Consider the following 19,352-nt stretch of genomic DNA (forward strand, 5'->3'; position numbering starts at 1 on the left):
TCTTCATCACTCCTCCTTCCAGGCATCCCTTTCAGGATAAACTACTTGCATGCAAGTCTTTTTCTCAGACTATGCGTTTGGGAAACCCAAACCAGGATCGTTCCCAACATTGCAGACTGCCATTGTGAAAAGCATTACTGCCATTTCACAGTGGCATTGAGGTTTTTGTTTGTGTGATTGGGCCAGCCTCTGGCTGCTGTCATATGGCCCAGGATGGCAGGGTATTTGGGGATCTGAGCATAGATTGTCTCTCCACCATCAGGGAACAACCATCACCCCTTGTAGACTGTATTGGAGCTCCTTATGCCCCATAGCCATCTTAATTCCGATACAGTGTTCCCAGTCCTCTTGCAGCTTATTACTTTGATTGATAGAAGGCATTTGGGAGCCTGTATTTTCATGGTGGGGTGGGGGATACTTATGCGGAGAAAAGGAAGAGCTCTCTGCTCAGCAGTGTGCCTGATGGACGCAGTGAGGATGAAGGCAGGTTGGTTTGGGGAAGAGCTTTACCGGGCTGCCACATTTTACATGGGGTGGGATAAAAAGTGGGAGCATGAATCAGCGAGGACTGTCAGTTTCTGTTAGATAAAAGCCAACCCCATCTGGCTCAGGCTAAAAAAGGAATACACTGAGATGTGTAATGGAAAGGCCATGATTAGTCCGGCTTCAGGTACCCAGGGCCTGAAATGTGAGGTCCTTAGGACCTGCGCTCTCTTTGCCTCTTGGTTTGGCTCTGCTCACCTGGTGTGTTATTGCATTCTTGGTCTCAGCCTCCAGGCTCTCCTGCTACTTTTAAGCCCACTGAGAGAGAGGGGGTGAGTCTCCTGGGATCTCTGCTTTGATTGGCTTGGCTCAGTTATGAGCACATCTCAGAACCAATCATCTGTAGGATGTGGGGCTTTGTTTGGCCTGGCTTCTAGTGAGTGAATGCACCTCACCCTGAAGAGGTAGATTGGGTATGGAGAAGGGTCATTTCCCAAATGAAAATCTGAGGTTGATTCAAATGAAAGGAGAAGAGATCCTGGGAGGGAGTAGTGTGGGCACCAAATTCCAGTGTAGTTAAAAAAATTAATTTTCCAAGGAGATTTAATGAATTCCTCCTCTATGCAAGAACTGGGGGCCACTATGAGAAAATTGCTGTTAGGTAGCTACAGTCTAATGGAGGAAATGAGAAAGGTATGTGTGTAGCTGGAATAGAATGTGCCATCTGAAGCAGTAATCTCTACACTGTTCTTATGAATGTAAATTTATGTATAATAAGTACTATAATATATTTTGTATTCACATATACTTTATGTGAATATAAAAATATTGCTTATATCTAATTTTGTATTTATACTATACTTTTCTGTTTAAAAGAGGGACCCCAACATTACATAAGCTTCAATCCCCACCAAACTTGAATTAACCCCTGATTTTTACATATCAAGAAACATAACCTGGATGAGTAGCTCAATTGGTTAGAGCAGGGGTGGGCAACCTTTTTGACTCGAGGGCCACAATGGGTTCTTAAACTGGACCGGAGGGCCGGAACAAAAGCATGGATGGAGTGTTTGTGTGAACGAATATAAATTCAAAGTAAACATCATTACATAAAAGGGTACGGTCTTTTTTTTTCAATAGTTTTATTCATTTCAAACGGGCCAGATCTGGCCCGCAGGCCGTAGTTTGCCCACGGCTGGGTTAGAGTGTCATCCTGATACGCCAAGGTTGTGGGTTTGATCCCTGGTCAGGACACATACAAGAAGCAACCAATGAATGCATAAATAAATGGAACAACAAAATCGATGTCTCTCTCTGCTCTCTCTCTTTTTCTCCCCTTCCTCTCTCTCAAATTAATTAAAAAAATATAAATTTAGGAGGAAGAAAATAAACATAAAACAAACCATTTAAACATTATATTTGTTAATAGAAGAGAACAGGGCATTTTAGTTTTATTAAAGTATTATTATTAATATTATTGTGTTCTTTGAGTACCATTTTATTAAGGAAAATGTGATTGAATATACTTAAATCATTTTTTAAGAAATATTAGTTCCATATTTTGAGATATAGCTAATTGAAGGTCTGCTTATTTTAACTTAATTTAAAGTTCAGTTTAATATTAAAGTTTAAGGGCTGTGCTCTCAGAAATAGAGAATTCACCAAGTTACATAGATCCAATGAAAGAAAAACATCAGAGGCTGTGTTAAATCAAGATGTTAATTTTTCCATTTTATCTACCATTTATGCAAAAACTTTTGCTAACACCCTCCCATTGTTCCTGGTTTCATTTGATTAGTCTTGCAACTTTTGAAAGGTGTTGTGTTTACATATTTTTAATAAATAGGTCAAAGTTAGTGAAACTCTATTTGAAATGTTTTTATTCAGATTAGATAATTCTGCTTCCAAGTTTTAAGTGGAAAATATGAATGTTTTATATGCTGCTGCTTTTTGTCATTCGGGGAAGGGAACAACACACTTTTTAAAATATTTTTTTTTCAAAATGCCCACTTCATAGAACAATTTTCTGTAGGAAAATTGCACTTTTTTATCTGGTTGATAAAATATTACTTGAGAGGGTGTGTGTGTATGTGTGTGTATGTGTGTACACACGCATGTGTTCTCTGAATATATCTGTTAGGTGCATACTTAACTGGTGGCCATGTCTTCTCAGAACAGGTTAGCATATTTATAGCTGTTGTCTTTTTATAAAAGAGAAATGCATAATTCCTCTTTGAGTTCAACAATTTAAAAAATACTCTTGCCAAAATATAATCAGTGGACATCTGTATAGTATAAAAAGATTTTATGATTATGTCCCCATCTCATTTAAAAATAGTGTAAAGATTTCATTGTTTCAAAATAATATCTGCAAATCTGCTTAACTGAGCCCATATAAAGTGCGCTATGTTGCGACCTCTGAAAGCAAGTGAACTCGGAAGGGCTCCCTGATCATCCTGCACTCTTCCTTCAGGCCTCTTACCTGCCGTGAATGAAAGTGCCTTTCTGTGACATGAATTATGGGATATGCTGGACTCAGGGTGGGTGCTACTGTCAACCCATATCATAAATATTAAATGAATATGTACTTTTCTTATTTTTAGATTGGCATGTGATACAGATATGAAGGTTCTAATATTTTTCCCCCTGCTCTCTAATATGGCCTTTAGCTCACCCACCCACAGGACCATGTCAGCCTTTGCTTAGATGACTCTACTGTAGATTTTTTTTAAAGACTTAAAATCTAAGTTCAAGGGACTTTAGAGATCAATCGTGCATTTAACTTGCACATATAGCATCTGAGATAAAGTGATTAAACTTAACAACCCAAAGCCAGTGACAGATCTGGCACTAGAATCCCGGTCACCAAATGCCGAGATGGTGACCACCCCTGACTATATGCTCAGCTGCCTTCCCATGTGGATCTCACAGATTTTTTTGAGCAACTTGAGTTGCTTTTCTTTAAATTCTACTTGGGGGGCCTGGCTGGTGTGGCTCAGTGGTTGAATGTTGACATAGGAACCAAGAGGTCGTTGGTTCAATTCCAGGTGAGGGCACATGCTCTGGTTGTGGGCTCAATCTCCAGTAGAGACTGTGCAGGAGGCAGCCGATCAAAGATGCTCCTCTCTTATCGATGTTTCTATCTCTCTATCCCCCTTCCTTTCTCTTTCTCTAAAATCAATAAAAAAACATTTTAAAAATAAAAAGAGCAAAGAGTAAATTCTGTCTGGGAGGATTTCTATGCCAACAGAGCAAGGTCACTTTTCCTCTTTAAGAGGGCTTGGGGCTGGTTTTTAGTATTGATGATTCTTCCTAATTTCTTCTACCAGAACTACTGATAGTCTTCCTTCTTCCCCAAGAAGGAAGCCAAAAGAGAAAAAAAATCAGACAAGCCCACCTTCTTCTGTGTCTCATTAAAATGTGTGATCACCTCTCTCTCAAGGCCATTGCCTTTTCCTCTGTTTCCCTTGACCCTGCCATGTTTTGACAGAATTTGGTTTCTGCCTTGTTCTTGATCTTGGAACGTGGATATTCTACTTATGTGATTAGACCTATTCTTAGTCTAGTCACAGCCACATGTGGCTATTTCAATTTACATTAACTAACATGAGAACAGAAATTAGATTTCTTTTCTGGACTAGCCACACGAGACTGGTGGCTACCATATTGGGCAGAGACCATGTTGGGCACCTCCATCACTGCGGAAAGTACTTTTCCATGGCACAGATCTAAATGGACCACTGAGGTACTGGGGGGTTTCCTGCTTTTTAAAATGTGGGAAATTATCTTGGGGAGCATTTTAGGAGTTCCTGTGTCTCCAATTAATTTCCCAAAGTTTCTTGACAGGTTGGATATTGGGCCAGATGGCTGAAGAGAAAGCCTCACAGAGCATAACAAGTAGCATTGAAAGAGCCACCACTGTCTGAAAGGTGATTTCAGTTTTGGAGCCAGGCGTCCACATCACACCCATTGGTTGTAGGTGCACAGAGTGCCATCTGTTCCTGTTTTTCTCCCTACTTCCCCCTCTGCCCACCCTACCACCCCCTGAAAGCCGTTTTTGTTGTGAGGCCCATTGCACAGCCACCAACACAGATTTCGGTACTGAATTGGCTTCCTGTCTTTGAATGTGCAGGTCGGATAATAAAAGCAGGTAGGATGTTGGTTGATATGATGCCTCTGTGGCCTGAGAAATGAGGCTTATCTCCTCCCCATCTTCAGGTGCAGCGGGCACATGACTTCAGTATTTGCTCCTGAGTGCTGGGTGTCAGTGAGACCCCGCGGGCGCCCACTGATGATGGGGGTTAACTGTAGGTCTGAAGAGTTTAGCCTCTCTGCCCTTCATTCTCTTTTTCCTGCCAGAAGGTACCCACAACGGGTCAGATCACCATCCTCTTTGCTTCCAGAGGCATCTGGTCCATTGGGGCTGCTCTGGATTTGCTTGGAGCTCCTGCTGAGTGCACTGCCTGGGACTCCGGCAGTTTCCTTTCTGAAACACAGCCCAGTTGGGATGCTCATTGGCATATGGTGACTCAGACCCTTTCATTCATGTGTGTCTTCATTGAAAAATGTGTAATGAAGATCCTTAGAGTGTTGTTTGGACCAGCAGCACTGGCATCCACTGGGAACTTGTTAAAAATACTGAATCTCATAGACCTACTTCTCAGAGTCTGCATTTTAATAAGGTCCCTGGGTGATAGGCATGCACATTAAAGTTGAGAAGAAATCCCATGTTGAATAGTGTGTGTGTGTGTGTGTGTGTGAGAGAGAGAGAGGGGGGTGGTGGACATTGATTGATTGATGGAGAGAGATCAAGAGGATAGGAGAGGGGTCCTCTTGCTTTCTTTCTGATGAGGCCAGTGAGGAGAGACCTCCAGGAGAAGGCAGAGCTCCAAGTTACTAGGGATTGTGAAATCTGGAAAGGGACGAGGCAGAGAGGTTGAAGGATAGCCTTTCTGGTGCAGTGCAGGGCAGGGGAAGCACTGCCAAGAACTAGGGCTGACTCCTGTCCCTGATGTGTGTTTAGATCAGGAGGGGAGCACTCCTGGGGGTCAGCCCCTGGGGTCCTTGGAACAAACCCCTTTGCTTTATTTAATGGAGCAATGAAGAGAGGTGGAGCTGTTTTGAAAAGAGCGAGCTCTGAAACAGGCTGCTCGGACCTGATCTCTCCTAGCCGTAGAAAGGTATCTGACAGGGTGCAGGTGTGAGGCAGGCGCAGGAGGACGTGTCTCAGGCGGCCAGCAGCACTGTGCATGCGGAAGCCCCAGCTCTGAGAGGGCTGCAGGGCTGGGTGGAGCTCACCGAGGGGTCTTTCTGGTCCCTGGGACGTTGAGGGGTCCTTGTATTTCGGACTTCAGAGGCGGAGAGGACAAGCTGAGCACTGTGCTGGGAACTTTGAAGGTGCACATGTCTGTGGACACAGGAGGACGAGGTTGTTAGTGTGGGGTTGCAGAGCTGCTCAGACTTTGGTGGGCACTTGAGCACCTATCAAAATGCAGTCCCACGCAGTAGGTCTGAGGTGCATTGCCAACAAGCTCCCAGGTGATGCCGATGTGGTTGGTCCAGGGACCACCCCTCGAGTAGTAAGCTGTAATGCAAACAGTTTGGTCCAGGAACCCAGAAAATCTGGATTCTGGTTCAGATTTGCCACTAAAATTCCTGAGCCTATCATTTAAACTTAACCCCTTCGTCAAGGTTGAATCACCTGGGATCTTCCCTGGAGATTCAGCTCTTCCCTTGCAGATCCCATGATTACTTCCCAGTCATACCCAGGTCACGGCTCGAGTGAAACACTATGACACCTTAGCTGTAGAGCATTCATTATGTTTTAGGCCAGGGAAGCACAGTGAAGAGAAAACCATAGGCTGGCCCCTCCTGGAGCTTATGATCTGGTAGGGAGTGGGGAGGATATCATAATGAGAGGCGGTCTGTTATTCTGTCTGTGATATGTGCTCCTTCTCTGGGAGTTTGTCATCTGGAGGCTTCTGGGGGGCCTGGGAAGGCTGCCTGGAGGAAGGGCTTCCCTCTGGAAGCAGCCAAGGGCTGGGTGGACTCCCTCACCTTTGCCTCTGAGTCACAACCAGACCTGTCTTGTTTTGCCCAACAACCATGGCAAAATCTGCACTTGGTGCCACATGGGACTCTTGGCTCACGCTTGTGGGTTGGGTGCTTTGGGCAGTCCCTTGTTCCCAAGGATGGTCTTGTAGGGGCTCGCCCAGCCTCTGGGGGCTGTGCAGGGGTCAGTGTCAGGAGGGAAAGGCAGCAGCAGCAGCAGGGATTTGAGGGTGGAGGGGTAAGGAGGTGGTTGGGCCTTTCCTTTCCCCTCCATAGGTGGGTTTACACGGGGACTGGTAATGCGTCCAGTCTCTCTGGATGCTGGACACATGAACATCACAGGTCACACAGCGAGCCTGGAGCCCCAGCTGCCTCACGATCCCTCCCTCCCTTTATCTACAGAGGCCCCTACTTCCCCCACTACCTCCTCTCCTCCCTCCCCCCAACCAGCAGCCGGCAGGCCGGGCTCATCTCTCTGGGCCTTGGAGTCTCCCTTTGCAAGTCCTTCCAGCAGGACTGCCCCAGGGGTCTGGAGACTCCAGTGTGCCCCATGCAGATTCAGGTTCCACCAGCCCTGAGATCTGCATTTCTAACTGGCCCCCAGGACTTACCCCTGCTGCTGCTGGGAAGCAACACAGAGCAGGAGACAGGGCAGCAGAGGCTCTGCCGGCTTCAGTGGGGCAGAGGGCTGGGGTACTTGTCCCTCTCCCCTTTGAGTAAAAGAGAGGCCGATCTGAGGGACGGAAAAACCTCAACGTTCAACAGGCTTTTCTTCTTGACGCTGAGATGTGTGCTTTGTTACAGGGATAATGTTTAAATCTGGCATGAAGCTGCTGCCTCTGGTCCCATCGCTGAGTTGGGGAGCATGACAGGGACACTTGGGCTCAGTCCACTGGGGTCTTAGAGTCACCCCCATTGGACAGGGTGTGTGAACAGCTAGAGAGGTGGGGACATTAAATGGGGTCTGTGGCCTCTGCAGCTCCAAGCTCCCTGGATCTGCCCTTGTCCGTCTTCCTGGAGCTCTGAGTCAGCGGAGGGACCCATGCACAGCCCATCTAACCTCTGGCTTCCTCCAGTCCCTGTGGGTGTGGAGAGCTCACAACCTCTACAGTTTGTGCTCCTTGTCAAGGACCAAGAGCAATGCAGAGGGACACGCCTGTTTCAACTGGAAAATCCGTGTGTAATGCACATGCAGAAAGCCAGCGCCTCCCGTGCCCCCCCCGCCTCTTCACCCACCCAGAGGGAGAACCACCAGACGCCCCTTCCTCAGACTCTAGGGGTGGGGTCAGGAAGGGGGCTGATGACAGAATGGTGTGGGGGAGGCAGATTCGCCCCTGCTCACTGGGTTGCAAGAGGGCAATCTGCTGGCTTCAGGCTTATGCAAAACAGACCGCCGACCCCAGGGTGAAGCCCAGGGTGCAGGAGTGGAGACAGCTGTGTAAACCACAGGGCGGGGTATTTATAGCCTTGGTGGCTGAGCCTGCCTTAGAGCCAAAGTTACTTACTGCTTTCACTGGCTCCGGCTTTTGTGGTGTTAACTGTGTTGCCTTAGGCATTGCGAGACTTAGTTTCCTCATCTGCAAAGGGGGCCTGTTGCCCTGGTCCTCTGAGTGTTTTAGAGGGGTGGTGCCCACCACCCCAGGTTTCAAGAAGAAATGCAGAATTCCAGTTCTCAGGGAGGGGACAATTAATAGGACCTCTCACAGTGAACCTGCTGACCCCACGGGGCCACTTTCCTGGGCTCCCAGAGATCTGGAACAAGGTGGGACATGCATACCTGGACTTTAGTGTCAGATCTGGGCTTGAGTCCCAGCTCAGCCACTTAACCCCATCAACAGTGGCAGTCAGATGACCCAAACACCCTGTGAGAGCAGGGAGTGGACGGACGGTGCAGGCAGGCTGCTTGACACAGAGGTGAGGGGCATGCAAGGTAATTAGGATGACACTGCAGCTAATCTGTCCATCGGCTGCCTGTCCACCTGTGTGAAGGAGTTAATTCCTCCTCAGAGAGCAGGCAGCCCCACTTCCCCACTGGTTCTGGGGCTGGTATTTGGGAAGGATGGGCGCCTGTGGGACAAGGGTGCACAGAGGAGTCTTAGGGTGAAGGCTGGGACCTTGGGCACTCAAGGAAATCCATTCTTGGTGTCAGAAATCCTTGGGTTTTCCAAGCCCCAGTTACAAGGAGAATTAGGGGGTGAGGGGGTGGGGCAGAGAATGAGGGAGGAGGGGGAGAGAGAGAGAGAGAGAGCAAGAGAGGGTGAGCACACAGCTCTGTAATGGAAACTTGGCTTCCAGCCTCCACTTTCTTTCCTTCCTTAGCATGTGGCTCAAGTCTCGGGTTGAGAACTTCTTCCCCTTCTAGCAGGCACCCCGTGCTAGCTCCACGGCGTACTCCTGCCCCACCCTGCCCCCTCAGAGACTGCAGTCCTACAGGCTGCCTCTGCTCACCAGTGTGGGGCATGGAACATGTGAGCCTGCTGCCTCCCTCTTTATGCCCCCCCACCCGGGCTAATTAGGCCAACATGCACTTCCAGGGCCTGGCAGATGAGGAGCCAAGAATGCAGTGGACAGGGGCCAAGTGTTTTTGTTGACATTGCTCAAAGTGTAGCTTTGTGGAGCAGTCTCTGCCATAGCAGAGAAAGTCCGAGGAAGCCGGAGATGATGAGGGGAGAGCAGTGGAAAAACCAAGTGTGGCCACCTCTCCACATCTTTTCTGCCTTCCTCACTGCCCACCCTCTGCCCCACTTCCCTAAATCCAAGAATATAACCCTCATGTCATGACCAATGGGACTAGCTTAACCTCTAGGAAATCCACACTCAGAGGAGCATTATGTGTCTAGTGGTGTTTCAGAACCATTTCCTTTGTTCGTTGCGATGCTTTCATGGGGCAGTGTCGTGCTTGACTGTGTTCTTAATAGTTGCTGAGGAAACAGCCTTCTTGAAAATAAGTCCAGTAAGACTGTCCTCACCCTAACCTGTGTAAGGCGCAGTCTGCATTGCTCTGTCTTACTGTGGCTGAATGACGCAACCCGCTGAATTCCGTCCTTTTCAGGACCTACCAGACCTGGGTTCAAATCCCATTCTGCCCCTTCGTGCTCCCTGTGTGACCTTGGTCGAGTTTTTCTAACCTCTCTGTGCTTCAGTTTGGAGCTAATAGCTCACAATAATACTGTTGTAAGATGAAACATGGTGAAGAAAGGAAAATTCTTTGCACATAAATAAACACTCAGTAGGTGGAAGCCATGATAACTATTAAATGGTAGTTGATGTGACCATGGATTGGCTCCGATTGACTTATTTACTCTAAAAAAGGCAAGTTGACCCCAGAACTGCCTCTTCCTACCTCACCAGAATTTTGCGAGAACAAATGAAATGGGATATAATATTGTCCCACTTGGCTCAGTGGGAAGCGAATGCAGTGCTTAGTTTTCATCATTCTCATTTTCTCAGACTCTGATCTCTGCATTAGTGGTCAATGGTAAAATATATTTCTGTGGAGATAAAAAGGTTTTGGAATACAGAGGTACTGCTTTAATAGTCTCTAATTCCTGAAGATATTGAATCATTCTGTAAAAAAAATAAAAATCCTCTAATTTTCTGCTACAATAGCTGGCTTTATTTATACATCTCTTAATTGGTATCAGCTTTTCTCTCACAATTACAGAACCATGGAAACTTGGCCTAGGAAAGAACTTTGGAAGTCATTGGAAGGGACACCCTTGCTTCTTTGCAAATCTTTGCATTGCTGTGTCACAAAGCACTGTTCTTTGACCCAGATTATAAGCACAGCAGAATGGCCAGTCTGTTGGTCCCTAGCACAGCTCTACCTCTGCCTCTCCTGCAGGCTGGCAGATGTCTTTGGTGCCCTGCCCACATCACTTTGTTCTCACCTCTTCAGTGCACACTGGCGCTGTTCAACTGTTAGCACCTGTATCTCATTGTCCAGGGCCTTTTTCCGGGCACCAGCACCTCCCTTGGACATGTGGCAGGTTGCAAGTGCCAGGGAATTAGTGTCCCTGGGAACAGCCTGCAGCCAACAGCAGACCAGGAGTAGGTAGATAAATACGTAAGCTCCCTCACCCCTTGGGTGTCTGAGATACATGTCTACATTGGCACCCAGAGCTTTCAGAGGGTTCAAACTCTAGTTGATTCATTTTGGCAATGCACATGACATGCACCCTCTGTTGGCTGGCTCCCTTTCCCTGTCCAATTTCCCTATTCCTAGACCACCCCTCCCCTGCACCCTATAAACCACCTTGACTTGAATCTTTGCCTCAAGGGCTGCTTCTGCGGACACCTGGCCTGAGACAAACAGTATGTCTTTCTCCACACTTTCAGATTATTTATGATATTATGGTATTAAGTTCACATTTTAGGGCTGCTTGTTGGAATTTAAGGTTACTGACCTTATTCTTTCTTCGTGAAATTTTGAAAATTTTTTCTGTGCTCGTCAACAGTCTTAATCATAAAAATTAACCGTTCGGGTTAACCAGACTACACAAATGCGTGCTTTATCCTTGAATTAGCTTTGGTATTATCCTTACAGTTTTGGCAAAACTGATATGACTACCATGTAGGTTTTATATTTCTGAGTCTAAAGTTATCATTTATTGTAGTGAAGTTAGTTAAGTTCCACTGTCTACTTTTTTTTTTTAAGAACATACCTCAGGGCTGGCCAACATGCATAAGGTTTAATTAGATATCTTAATAATTTTACTTCTGGGAACAGTTTCCCTTTGACTGTGGAAAACCTCAATGCATGAGAGGCTGACATTTGTGAGGCTTGTTGGTTTAGGTGAGATGTCCACAAGCATTGTGATTTTTCAGAAACTTCTGTGAGCCTCACTTTATCCATCCACAAAATGGGAATAATTATTTTGATATGTGCTTACTGAGCAACTCTGAGCCAGCAGCCATTAAGTAAAATATGTTGTTGGAGGAATAACAGTGGACAAAGTAGACAATGTTTGCGCTCCCCCTTTCGTTCCCACATGATGTCATGAAGTACAAATTCAACAATGAAGGTGATATTATTTAGGAAACTGAACCATGGAAATAGAGAAATGTGTATGATGACCTTCGGCTTTTCATTGACAGTTTCAGAACACCACAGTGATGTGGCTGGATGGGGTGTACCCTCCAGTCTTTTGTGAAGACCATTGCACATTAGGCCCTTGTCTTATATTTAAATCCATTTTCTGACCACCGCAACTCTGGAACTCAAGAGGTTGCCATTGTGTCATGTCATATCTTTACTTAGTGCCAAGCCACTGGAAGGAGTTACCTTGGCTTGCTGTTTCCTTCTTCCAGTGACCCCTGATGTCCAGCTTTGTGGTTTCTTTGCCTCTGTCCTCCTTGATTGTTACATAGTTGTCAAGGCTATTGGCCACTCTTTATTTTGGAATTCTCTGTCTGCTCATCTTCTGTGGCACCATTTTCCTTGCTCCTTTTCTTCCATTCATGATCCTTTGATGGCTTCTTTTCCTATACTTCCTCTCTGAAAGAATCTTGAGTTCCCCATAATTTCTTGTTCCATTCCCTTCTCTTTAGTTCCCTCCCCTCCTCCTCTGGGAGACCCCATTCATACATGTCTCACACTGTGCCCTGTTTGCTTATGACTCTCCTGATGCTCTCTGTCCCCAGAGGCGTGTGCACCCATGTTCACATAGACAGCATGCCTCTCTTGCAAAGCTCCGCATGCAATTCAGACTCAACATGTCTTTAACAGAGAACACACTGCATTTTCCCTCTCATGTACTTTTCAGTCTCTGTTCTGTTTCCTGGCACTTCCATCCCCTGAGTTATCTCAGCACTGTTCAATGCGTATCCCCTTCACATATTCAGTGGTCTGCTTTTCCTCATTCCTGCCTTCATCTCTTGCTTATGGAACTCTTGCTATGTGGTATTCAAGGCCTAGGCTCTTGGATGTCAAAATGGTGTCTTAGCTTAGATAATCCTTCAGAACCCTGATCAAGTGTTCAATTGCAGGTAGGTTTTTTGGGGAGGTAGTTCAAGGAAATGCTGGTAGGAGAGTAGATACTGGTGGGCTGGAGCCAGTTATACTGACTTAGTGGACCTAACTGTGCCCATCTCTTCTTAAATTCATGTTCAGCGAGGCCATGTTGGTAGCTTGAAATAGGCTGTAATGGGACTATTTACACCACAAAAATTGGCCCATGGCCACAAATGAAGATTCCCCATCCCTCACCCCAAGAATTGGTGGTTAAACATTTCTCAGTATTGTTTTGGGAGCAAGGAATTAAAACAGGGAAGGGCAGAGTCGGTAAAGTGGCTTTATCATGAGAGTTACACTGTAAACAACTAGAGTGGGATTCCAGTGAAGAAAACTATGGAATTCAGGTTAGAATATACACCTCAAAGTTATCCCACTGGAGCAGTGAGGTATTAATATACTACTTCCTACCAGTTACTGGCTGAGGGCTACCCTTGGGGCCCAGTCGGATCCAGTAGCCAGAGGAAGTACAACAATAAGGCCTAAGCGGGTACAGGTGGGGCTGAGCACCCAGATTAGTAAAGGCTAATTAGTGATGTGTGGTTATTATCTTTTTCTCCCCAGACCTTGACTTCATGGATCTCATAGGGGAAGACCGACAGTGGACGCTGGGGAGGAAGTTACTGCAGGTGAATGACACTGTGACTTCAGAAGACACAGACCTTCGAAACAGCAAGAACTGCACTGAACCAGGTAACTGACAGCTGCACTCTGGGCAGTGGCTGCTGTTTTCTCTGCTTTGGGCTAAGGAAGAGTTGGATGCCATGTTTTTTCTTTGAATTCTAACCCAGAGAGACTTTAAGGACATTTAGGGCAAATGTCTAAGAAACTCAAAGGTGAGACCCCAGGGGACTATGCAGGTGTGTTTGTACCTCTTTTCTTAGGGCATCTGAAGAAAAGGTAAGTCAAAGTCATAGGAAATACAGTGACAGGGAGCCCCGTCATCGCCTTTGTTATGGGAAAGAATGGAGTCAAACGTTATAGGGTGATCAGCTCTGGGATGTTGGGTTCACTATGCCTGGGCCAGTGTGATGGAGGGCTTGCTTCTGTTCGCTGGTGTTAGAGCTGTGGCTTATGGAGGTGAAGTGGTCTCTCTGTGAGTATCATTGCTCACTGTATTAAGAAATGCCTTTCTCAAGGTGACAGATATAGAAGAATAAAGCACATTAAAAGCCACTGCGAGAGAGGAAATGACTCAGTTTACAGGTAGAAAGGAAGATGTCCAAGTTTTTATGAAGAGCATGAGCCCAGCACCTGCTGGTGTTAGCAGGAGTGGGGGCTGGGAGGACAGAGAAAGGGAAGAGAGGAAAGGCTTTATGAGGGCAATGGGAGGAGTAAATAAAAACTCACCATGTTGTGTAGAGCTGGTCCACGAAGAACAAGGACCCAGCAGGCACCTTCTTGAGGTCCTCATCTGTGGACTATGGGGACTGGACTTGATTTCTGGGGCCCTTGACTCTGAACCAGATTTTGTAGGGAAGGCGATCATGCTTGAACCAGGAAGGGCCTTGTTTAATTCCTAACATATCCAGGGCCTGCCTGGAGCCTCTCTCCTTCATTAAGCTGCTTGGACCAACCCAGATGGCTGTGGTCATTCTGCTTTTGAATGTTTTTTTTTTTTAATATGAAATGTCTCTCATTGGACTGTTAACATGGGCATTAAATGGTGACTTAATTAAAATGAATTCAAATTAAATACAATAAAAAAATCCAGATTCTCAGTTGCACTAGCCACACATCAAATATTTAAGAGCTGTTTGGGGCTCATGGCTACCGTTTGAACAGCACCGATCATAGAGCGTCTCCATCGCCTATTGGATAAACTGGTCTAGAAGGTCCATTTGTCTCCCGTCTTTCTAGCTCAAGGATATAGTGTGGATGTGTAAATCTCAGAGCCCCATCTCCAATCTGGGCCTTGGGTCACACTCACCTGGGTTGGAATACTGGCTTAGCACCTTGGAAGCTGTGGGCTTTGGGCAAAATAGTCAGGTTCTCTAAGCCTCTGTTTGCTTCTCTGTGAAACTAAAGTAATTATTCTATCCTTTCACATTCGCTGTGAGAATTGGCAATGAAGTAATAAAGTATTACGAGCTTAGTGCTCTGCATATGGTAGCTCCATAGGAGGAGCTCACTCAGGAGTTCCCACTGTCGGCTTGGGGCACCCCTCCCTCCATTGCAGGCAGGTCATGAAGTTACATTCTCCAGCCCCTCCTCATGGGAATGGGCAGATACTGCACGTCTGTTCAGTCAACAGGTCACTTCCTCGGGTGGCCCAGGTCTGGGCAGTCAGCTAGGTGTGCAGCGAGGCTCAGGCACCACCTTCTAACACGGACAGGCTGGAAGATCTCACTCAAGGCGCCTCTGAGGAATCCCCTGTTTCTATAAGGATGTGATCAAAACATTGCCGCAGCCTCACATCACCACCAATGGTCTTGGTCTTCTTTCCAGAACACTGTCGCAAGCCTCCTTCTCGGTGTTCACGGAATGGGTATTTTATGAAAAAAGTTGAGAATCAAAGCACTCGTGAAATCTTGATTTAGAATCAGAATTTAATAGTATTCCTCCTCTTTACCTCTAACTGACGATAGGGTGAGAGGGGTTGGAATGAGCCAGTGGCAGGCCCATTCTCAGTATGCTGCCCAATTTTCCTGGAGAGGCCAAAGTGGCCCTGTATGCAATGAATATTACTTCTGCTGGTTGAATGTGGTGGTGTCTGCTCTCAAATGTCTTAAATGTAGGGACTAGGCAGTGAGTCAGGTGGGTTTTGGATGACCTTCTTCCTCTTTGTGATGATGTCAGCTGAGCAGTCATGATGGTGATGCATCAGGGTGCCCTGTGTGCTTGAAGGGTGGCTATTTACTCAGGACCTGAGCACTTGGGTGCCAGCATTTGCCGTGACCAGGTGAGTAATGGTGCCAGGTCACAGGAGTTAATTAGGCTCTTGTAAAAAGTGCACCTAGTGCTACTTAGGATGTCACAGGGCTTCTGAGACTATTCTTAGAACCACTGGCTTTAGATGCCATTAGAGTAGGTAAAGTGGATTCTCTGGGGGATGGGGCTGGTTTGCTCCCTAGATGTCAATTTTCTCACCTATGAAATAGACCTGCAACTAGTTTATCTCTCCGATTCCTTCCATTGCACAATTTAGTTATGCAAGAAATTTCCAGAACAGAATCACAAAATCTTCCACCCCAAGATACCCCACTCCACTTGCCTTAATAACCTCTTTGTGTTTCCATGTCATACCACAGTCCTCCTTTTACTCCCTCTACTCCTCACCCTCCTTCCCTTTCCCTCTCCATCTCCACCTTCGCCTCCTCATTTCCATCTCCTTCTTTCCTTCTCTCTCCCTCTTCTTCTTTCTGAACACTGGGAGTCGCAGCACCCGGCCAGGGAACGGCCAGGATGCAAGATGCAGGGTTCCCTCTATAAAGGGTCAGTGCCATCTTGTCCCGGTGGCTCAGTTGGTTGGAGAATCTTCCCGTACACCAAAATGATTGCAGGCTCAATTCCAGGTCAGGTCAGATACCTAGGTTGTGGGTTCAGTCGCCAGTTGGGACACGTACGGGAGGCAACTGATCGATATTTCTCTCTCTCACTTCCTGCCTTTCTAAAATCAATTACAAAGTATACCCTCGGGTGAGGATTTAAAATAGATAAGGTGGCAGTGCTGTCTGTCGTTGGTGTGGCAGCACTGAGATGGCACACTCTCCATGTGATAGTTGCTACTTTAAAGACATGTTGCTTTGTACAGTTTGGATTTTTATTTTAAATGGCATTTTTCCCTTGCTGCTAAAGGCATGGTTTCGGTGGAGATTCGTAATTTTTGCCTCCAGAACTGCATGAAAAAGGCTGACCTCTGGGCTAAAATCTTTCTGCAATTTTTCTTGCCCTCTGTGAAATTTTAAGGCTGTTTTCTTAGCCTCATTGCCAATTCCATCTGAAGCCTGGAAACATTGTTTTTTGGTAAATAACACTTGAAACTGTTTACTCAGATGACCTATGATGAGAAATTTGACTGGATAAATTTGAGTCACGGAAAATTAAGTTAGCTAAATGTAGTCCTGAGAGTGGTGGGTAAGTGTAGCAAAAATGAATATTTTGTACTATTTATTTGTACACTTTGCAGAATTTTATTTATGCACTTTGCCGTCTGTCTCCAGAAAAATCTATCATCTTTTGGTTTTTAGTTATTTGATATTTTAAGGAAATGAGCTTTTCCTTAGAGTGCCTCTTTCAAATAAACTTTGGAAGGAAAGAAGCTGTTTAAAACGATAGCCTTTGGCATGGGCTTTGCTCTGAGATTACTGGAGTTTCCTGATAAAGAGCTCGGCTTCCTGTACATGCCTGACTTAGTTGGATCTAAGGTCTTTGAAGATGGAAAGACACGCTGGGTCTGAGCAGCAGGACCAAGCAGATGCTGCCAGGGCACTGGCCTGAAGGGTCCGTGCCAGGAATGTTCACCGGATCAGGTGTATACTGGAATGGCCATAAACCACATAATCTGTTGGATGTGCATAGAAGAGAGAAGCCAGAGGTCCCTCCAAGAGCAGCGATATGGGGCAAGTAAAAAAGATGAATGTGGCCCATGAACAAGAACCGGAGGACAGGTTGGCAGGCAGGGCAGACTGGTCTAGGGTGCAAGTCATGAGCAAAGTAAGTGTTGGGATCCTACTGTTTTTTAATGTAAACCATCACATCAGCATACATACAAAGCATGATGGGTCCAACTCTCTCATCTTTTACATGAAAAAAAGAGGGATCCAGTGGGGATAAGCGATCTCCCATGGTCACGGGGCTTGTCAGAAGCAGAGTAGGGTACCCCCCTACCACACGTAGAAATTCAATGTATATTGATAATTAGATAGAAAAAGGTGAGCTTTGACTGATCTAGCGTAGTACTGTCCTGTGGAAACATAATGCAAACTACAAATATAATTTTAAATGTTCGAGTAGCTTTATTTAAAAAGTAAAAAGAAGCAGGTGAAATTAATTTTAATAATATGTTTTATTTAACCAAACATATCCACAATAGGAGGAATGACACATATCCATCACCCCAGTGTTTTATCCCTAGGTTTGAACTCAGAAAGAACTAAGGTTTATAAAAAAAGTTGTAAAAATCTCTGCTTTATTATACTAGCTCATATCACTTTTACTAACTTCCCTCTGCACTTGTGATTTTCGTAATGATTCAAATAATAGCTGCTGACATTAGGTGGAACGAGTTAGAAACTCACTGTGATCTGCTCTTCAATTTCTATCTAATTTTTTTACTGAATTAGTTAGACAAGGTAATAGTAGCTGCTGTAATAGATAAGTCCTTCAGATTTTGGAGTTTAACACATACTAGTAAGAAGTTTACTTTTTTCTTAGGTAAAGTTCTGATTGGTAAGGTGGCTATATTGCAAGAAGTGGTCCATGGACTCAGGAGCCTTCCATTTTGAGGTTTTTCTCATCCTTACACCTGGTTTCCAAGGTTGCTGTGCTTCTCTGCGTTAAGAGGAAAGAGCTTGGAGGATTTCGAGTAGCTGGATTTTATGGACTGGGCTCCCACTCCTGCTCACATTCTATTGGTCAGGACTCAGTCACATGACAACTTCTAATTGCAAGGGAGGCTGGGACCTTTCCATTAGCAGAATGCCCTGGAAGAAGAGAAGGCAGGTTTGGTACCACAGCTACATTATTTCCTCCCAAACTTGTTCCTTTAAAAAAACACACACAAATATTTCAATTTTCCTTTATACTTATTACAAAAGCAATCTACTCCCTCTAAAGAAAAATTATAACCCAAATTTACATCTTCTGAGACTGGCTTAGCTCTTGGCTTAACCTTAATGATTTTCACTTGGTCAAAGCGACACAATTCATTTTTTCTTTGCACTTGGGGAGGGTCACAAGTGAGGTAGAAATTGTCCCAGGTGGGCCTGTTTGCAAATTTCATCTTTTCTTTGTATATACAAGAAGTCCAGGAAAATAATGAATGTTTGAGTCTAGGTGAAGTCATTGGCAATAAGGTGGAAAGGCCCAGAGTAAATCCTAAATCTCAGTTCCATCACTTCCTGCCTGTGTGATGCCGGGTGAGGTTCCTAAATTCTTTGAACCTCATTTCCACTATCTCTGAAGTGCAGATTGAAGATGCCTACTTCACAGAGTTGTGGTACCCATGAAGCGAAGTTAGCTTTGTGAGAGAGCTGGAACCTCAATTATAGTCTGTATTTAATAAATGATAGCTAATTATCTTAGTGATCTGAAATATAATGGAGGGTAGACCAATGGCGATCATTTACAGGGACTTGCCTACTCTGAGGCACACTGAGGGGTTATGAAAAGTGTCTTAAGGATGGACAGGTTACGTAGTTCGGCACCCACACAACATTCTTACAGCTGTGCGAAGGTCACATACCCAGGGATTAACTAGGCGGCGTCTGACAATGCCGTTTCCTGGCTTCAGAGGCCACTATATAGACAAGCAGGATGAAATAGGGAGTGCAGGACTTTGTACTTTACACTGAGAAGAGTTTTAAAGCCTCAAGATTCAGAAGAAAGGTCCAGACACTGTTTAATTTCTTCCAGCTTCAACATCACTTTAGGACTTTTTTTTTTTTTTTTTAAATTGAAGCATTCTTTAAAACCCTGTTCTTTTATAGCAGCTTAGGTAGCCTAACCCAGTGAACAGTGCCTGGAATCTTCCTGAAATGCAGGTATAGGATCGTGAGCTCTGCTCTCCTCTGCTCTTAGATGCGTCGGTGGGCCTGCCTGTTTGCGAAGCACTTGAGACTTTTCAAAGCAGTTTCATAGTCAT

At 45.5% G+C, this 19,352-nt stretch overlaps 1 protein-coding gene across 1 annotated transcript in view; it reads left to right on the top strand.

The window, feature by feature from the left end:
* The window catches only part of SLC24A3 (solute carrier family 24 (sodium/potassium/calcium exchanger), member 3), a 497,602-nt gene that overhangs the window by 61,737 nt on the left and 416,513 nt on the right, over window positions 1-19,352 (top strand). The window contains exon 2 of the mRNA XM_015572039.1: window positions 13,112-13,240. Coding sequence (XP_015427525.1) covers window positions 13,112-13,240 — 129 coding nt within the window. The remainder of the gene's footprint in view (window positions 1-13,111; window positions 13,241-19,352) is intronic.

This window comes from Myotis davidii, unplaced genomic scaffold, assembly GCF_000327345.1.
Source record: "Myotis davidii unplaced genomic scaffold, ASM32734v1 scaffold608, whole genome shotgun sequence".
Lineage (NCBI taxonomy): Eukaryota > Metazoa > Chordata > Mammalia > Chiroptera > Vespertilionidae > Myotis > Myotis davidii.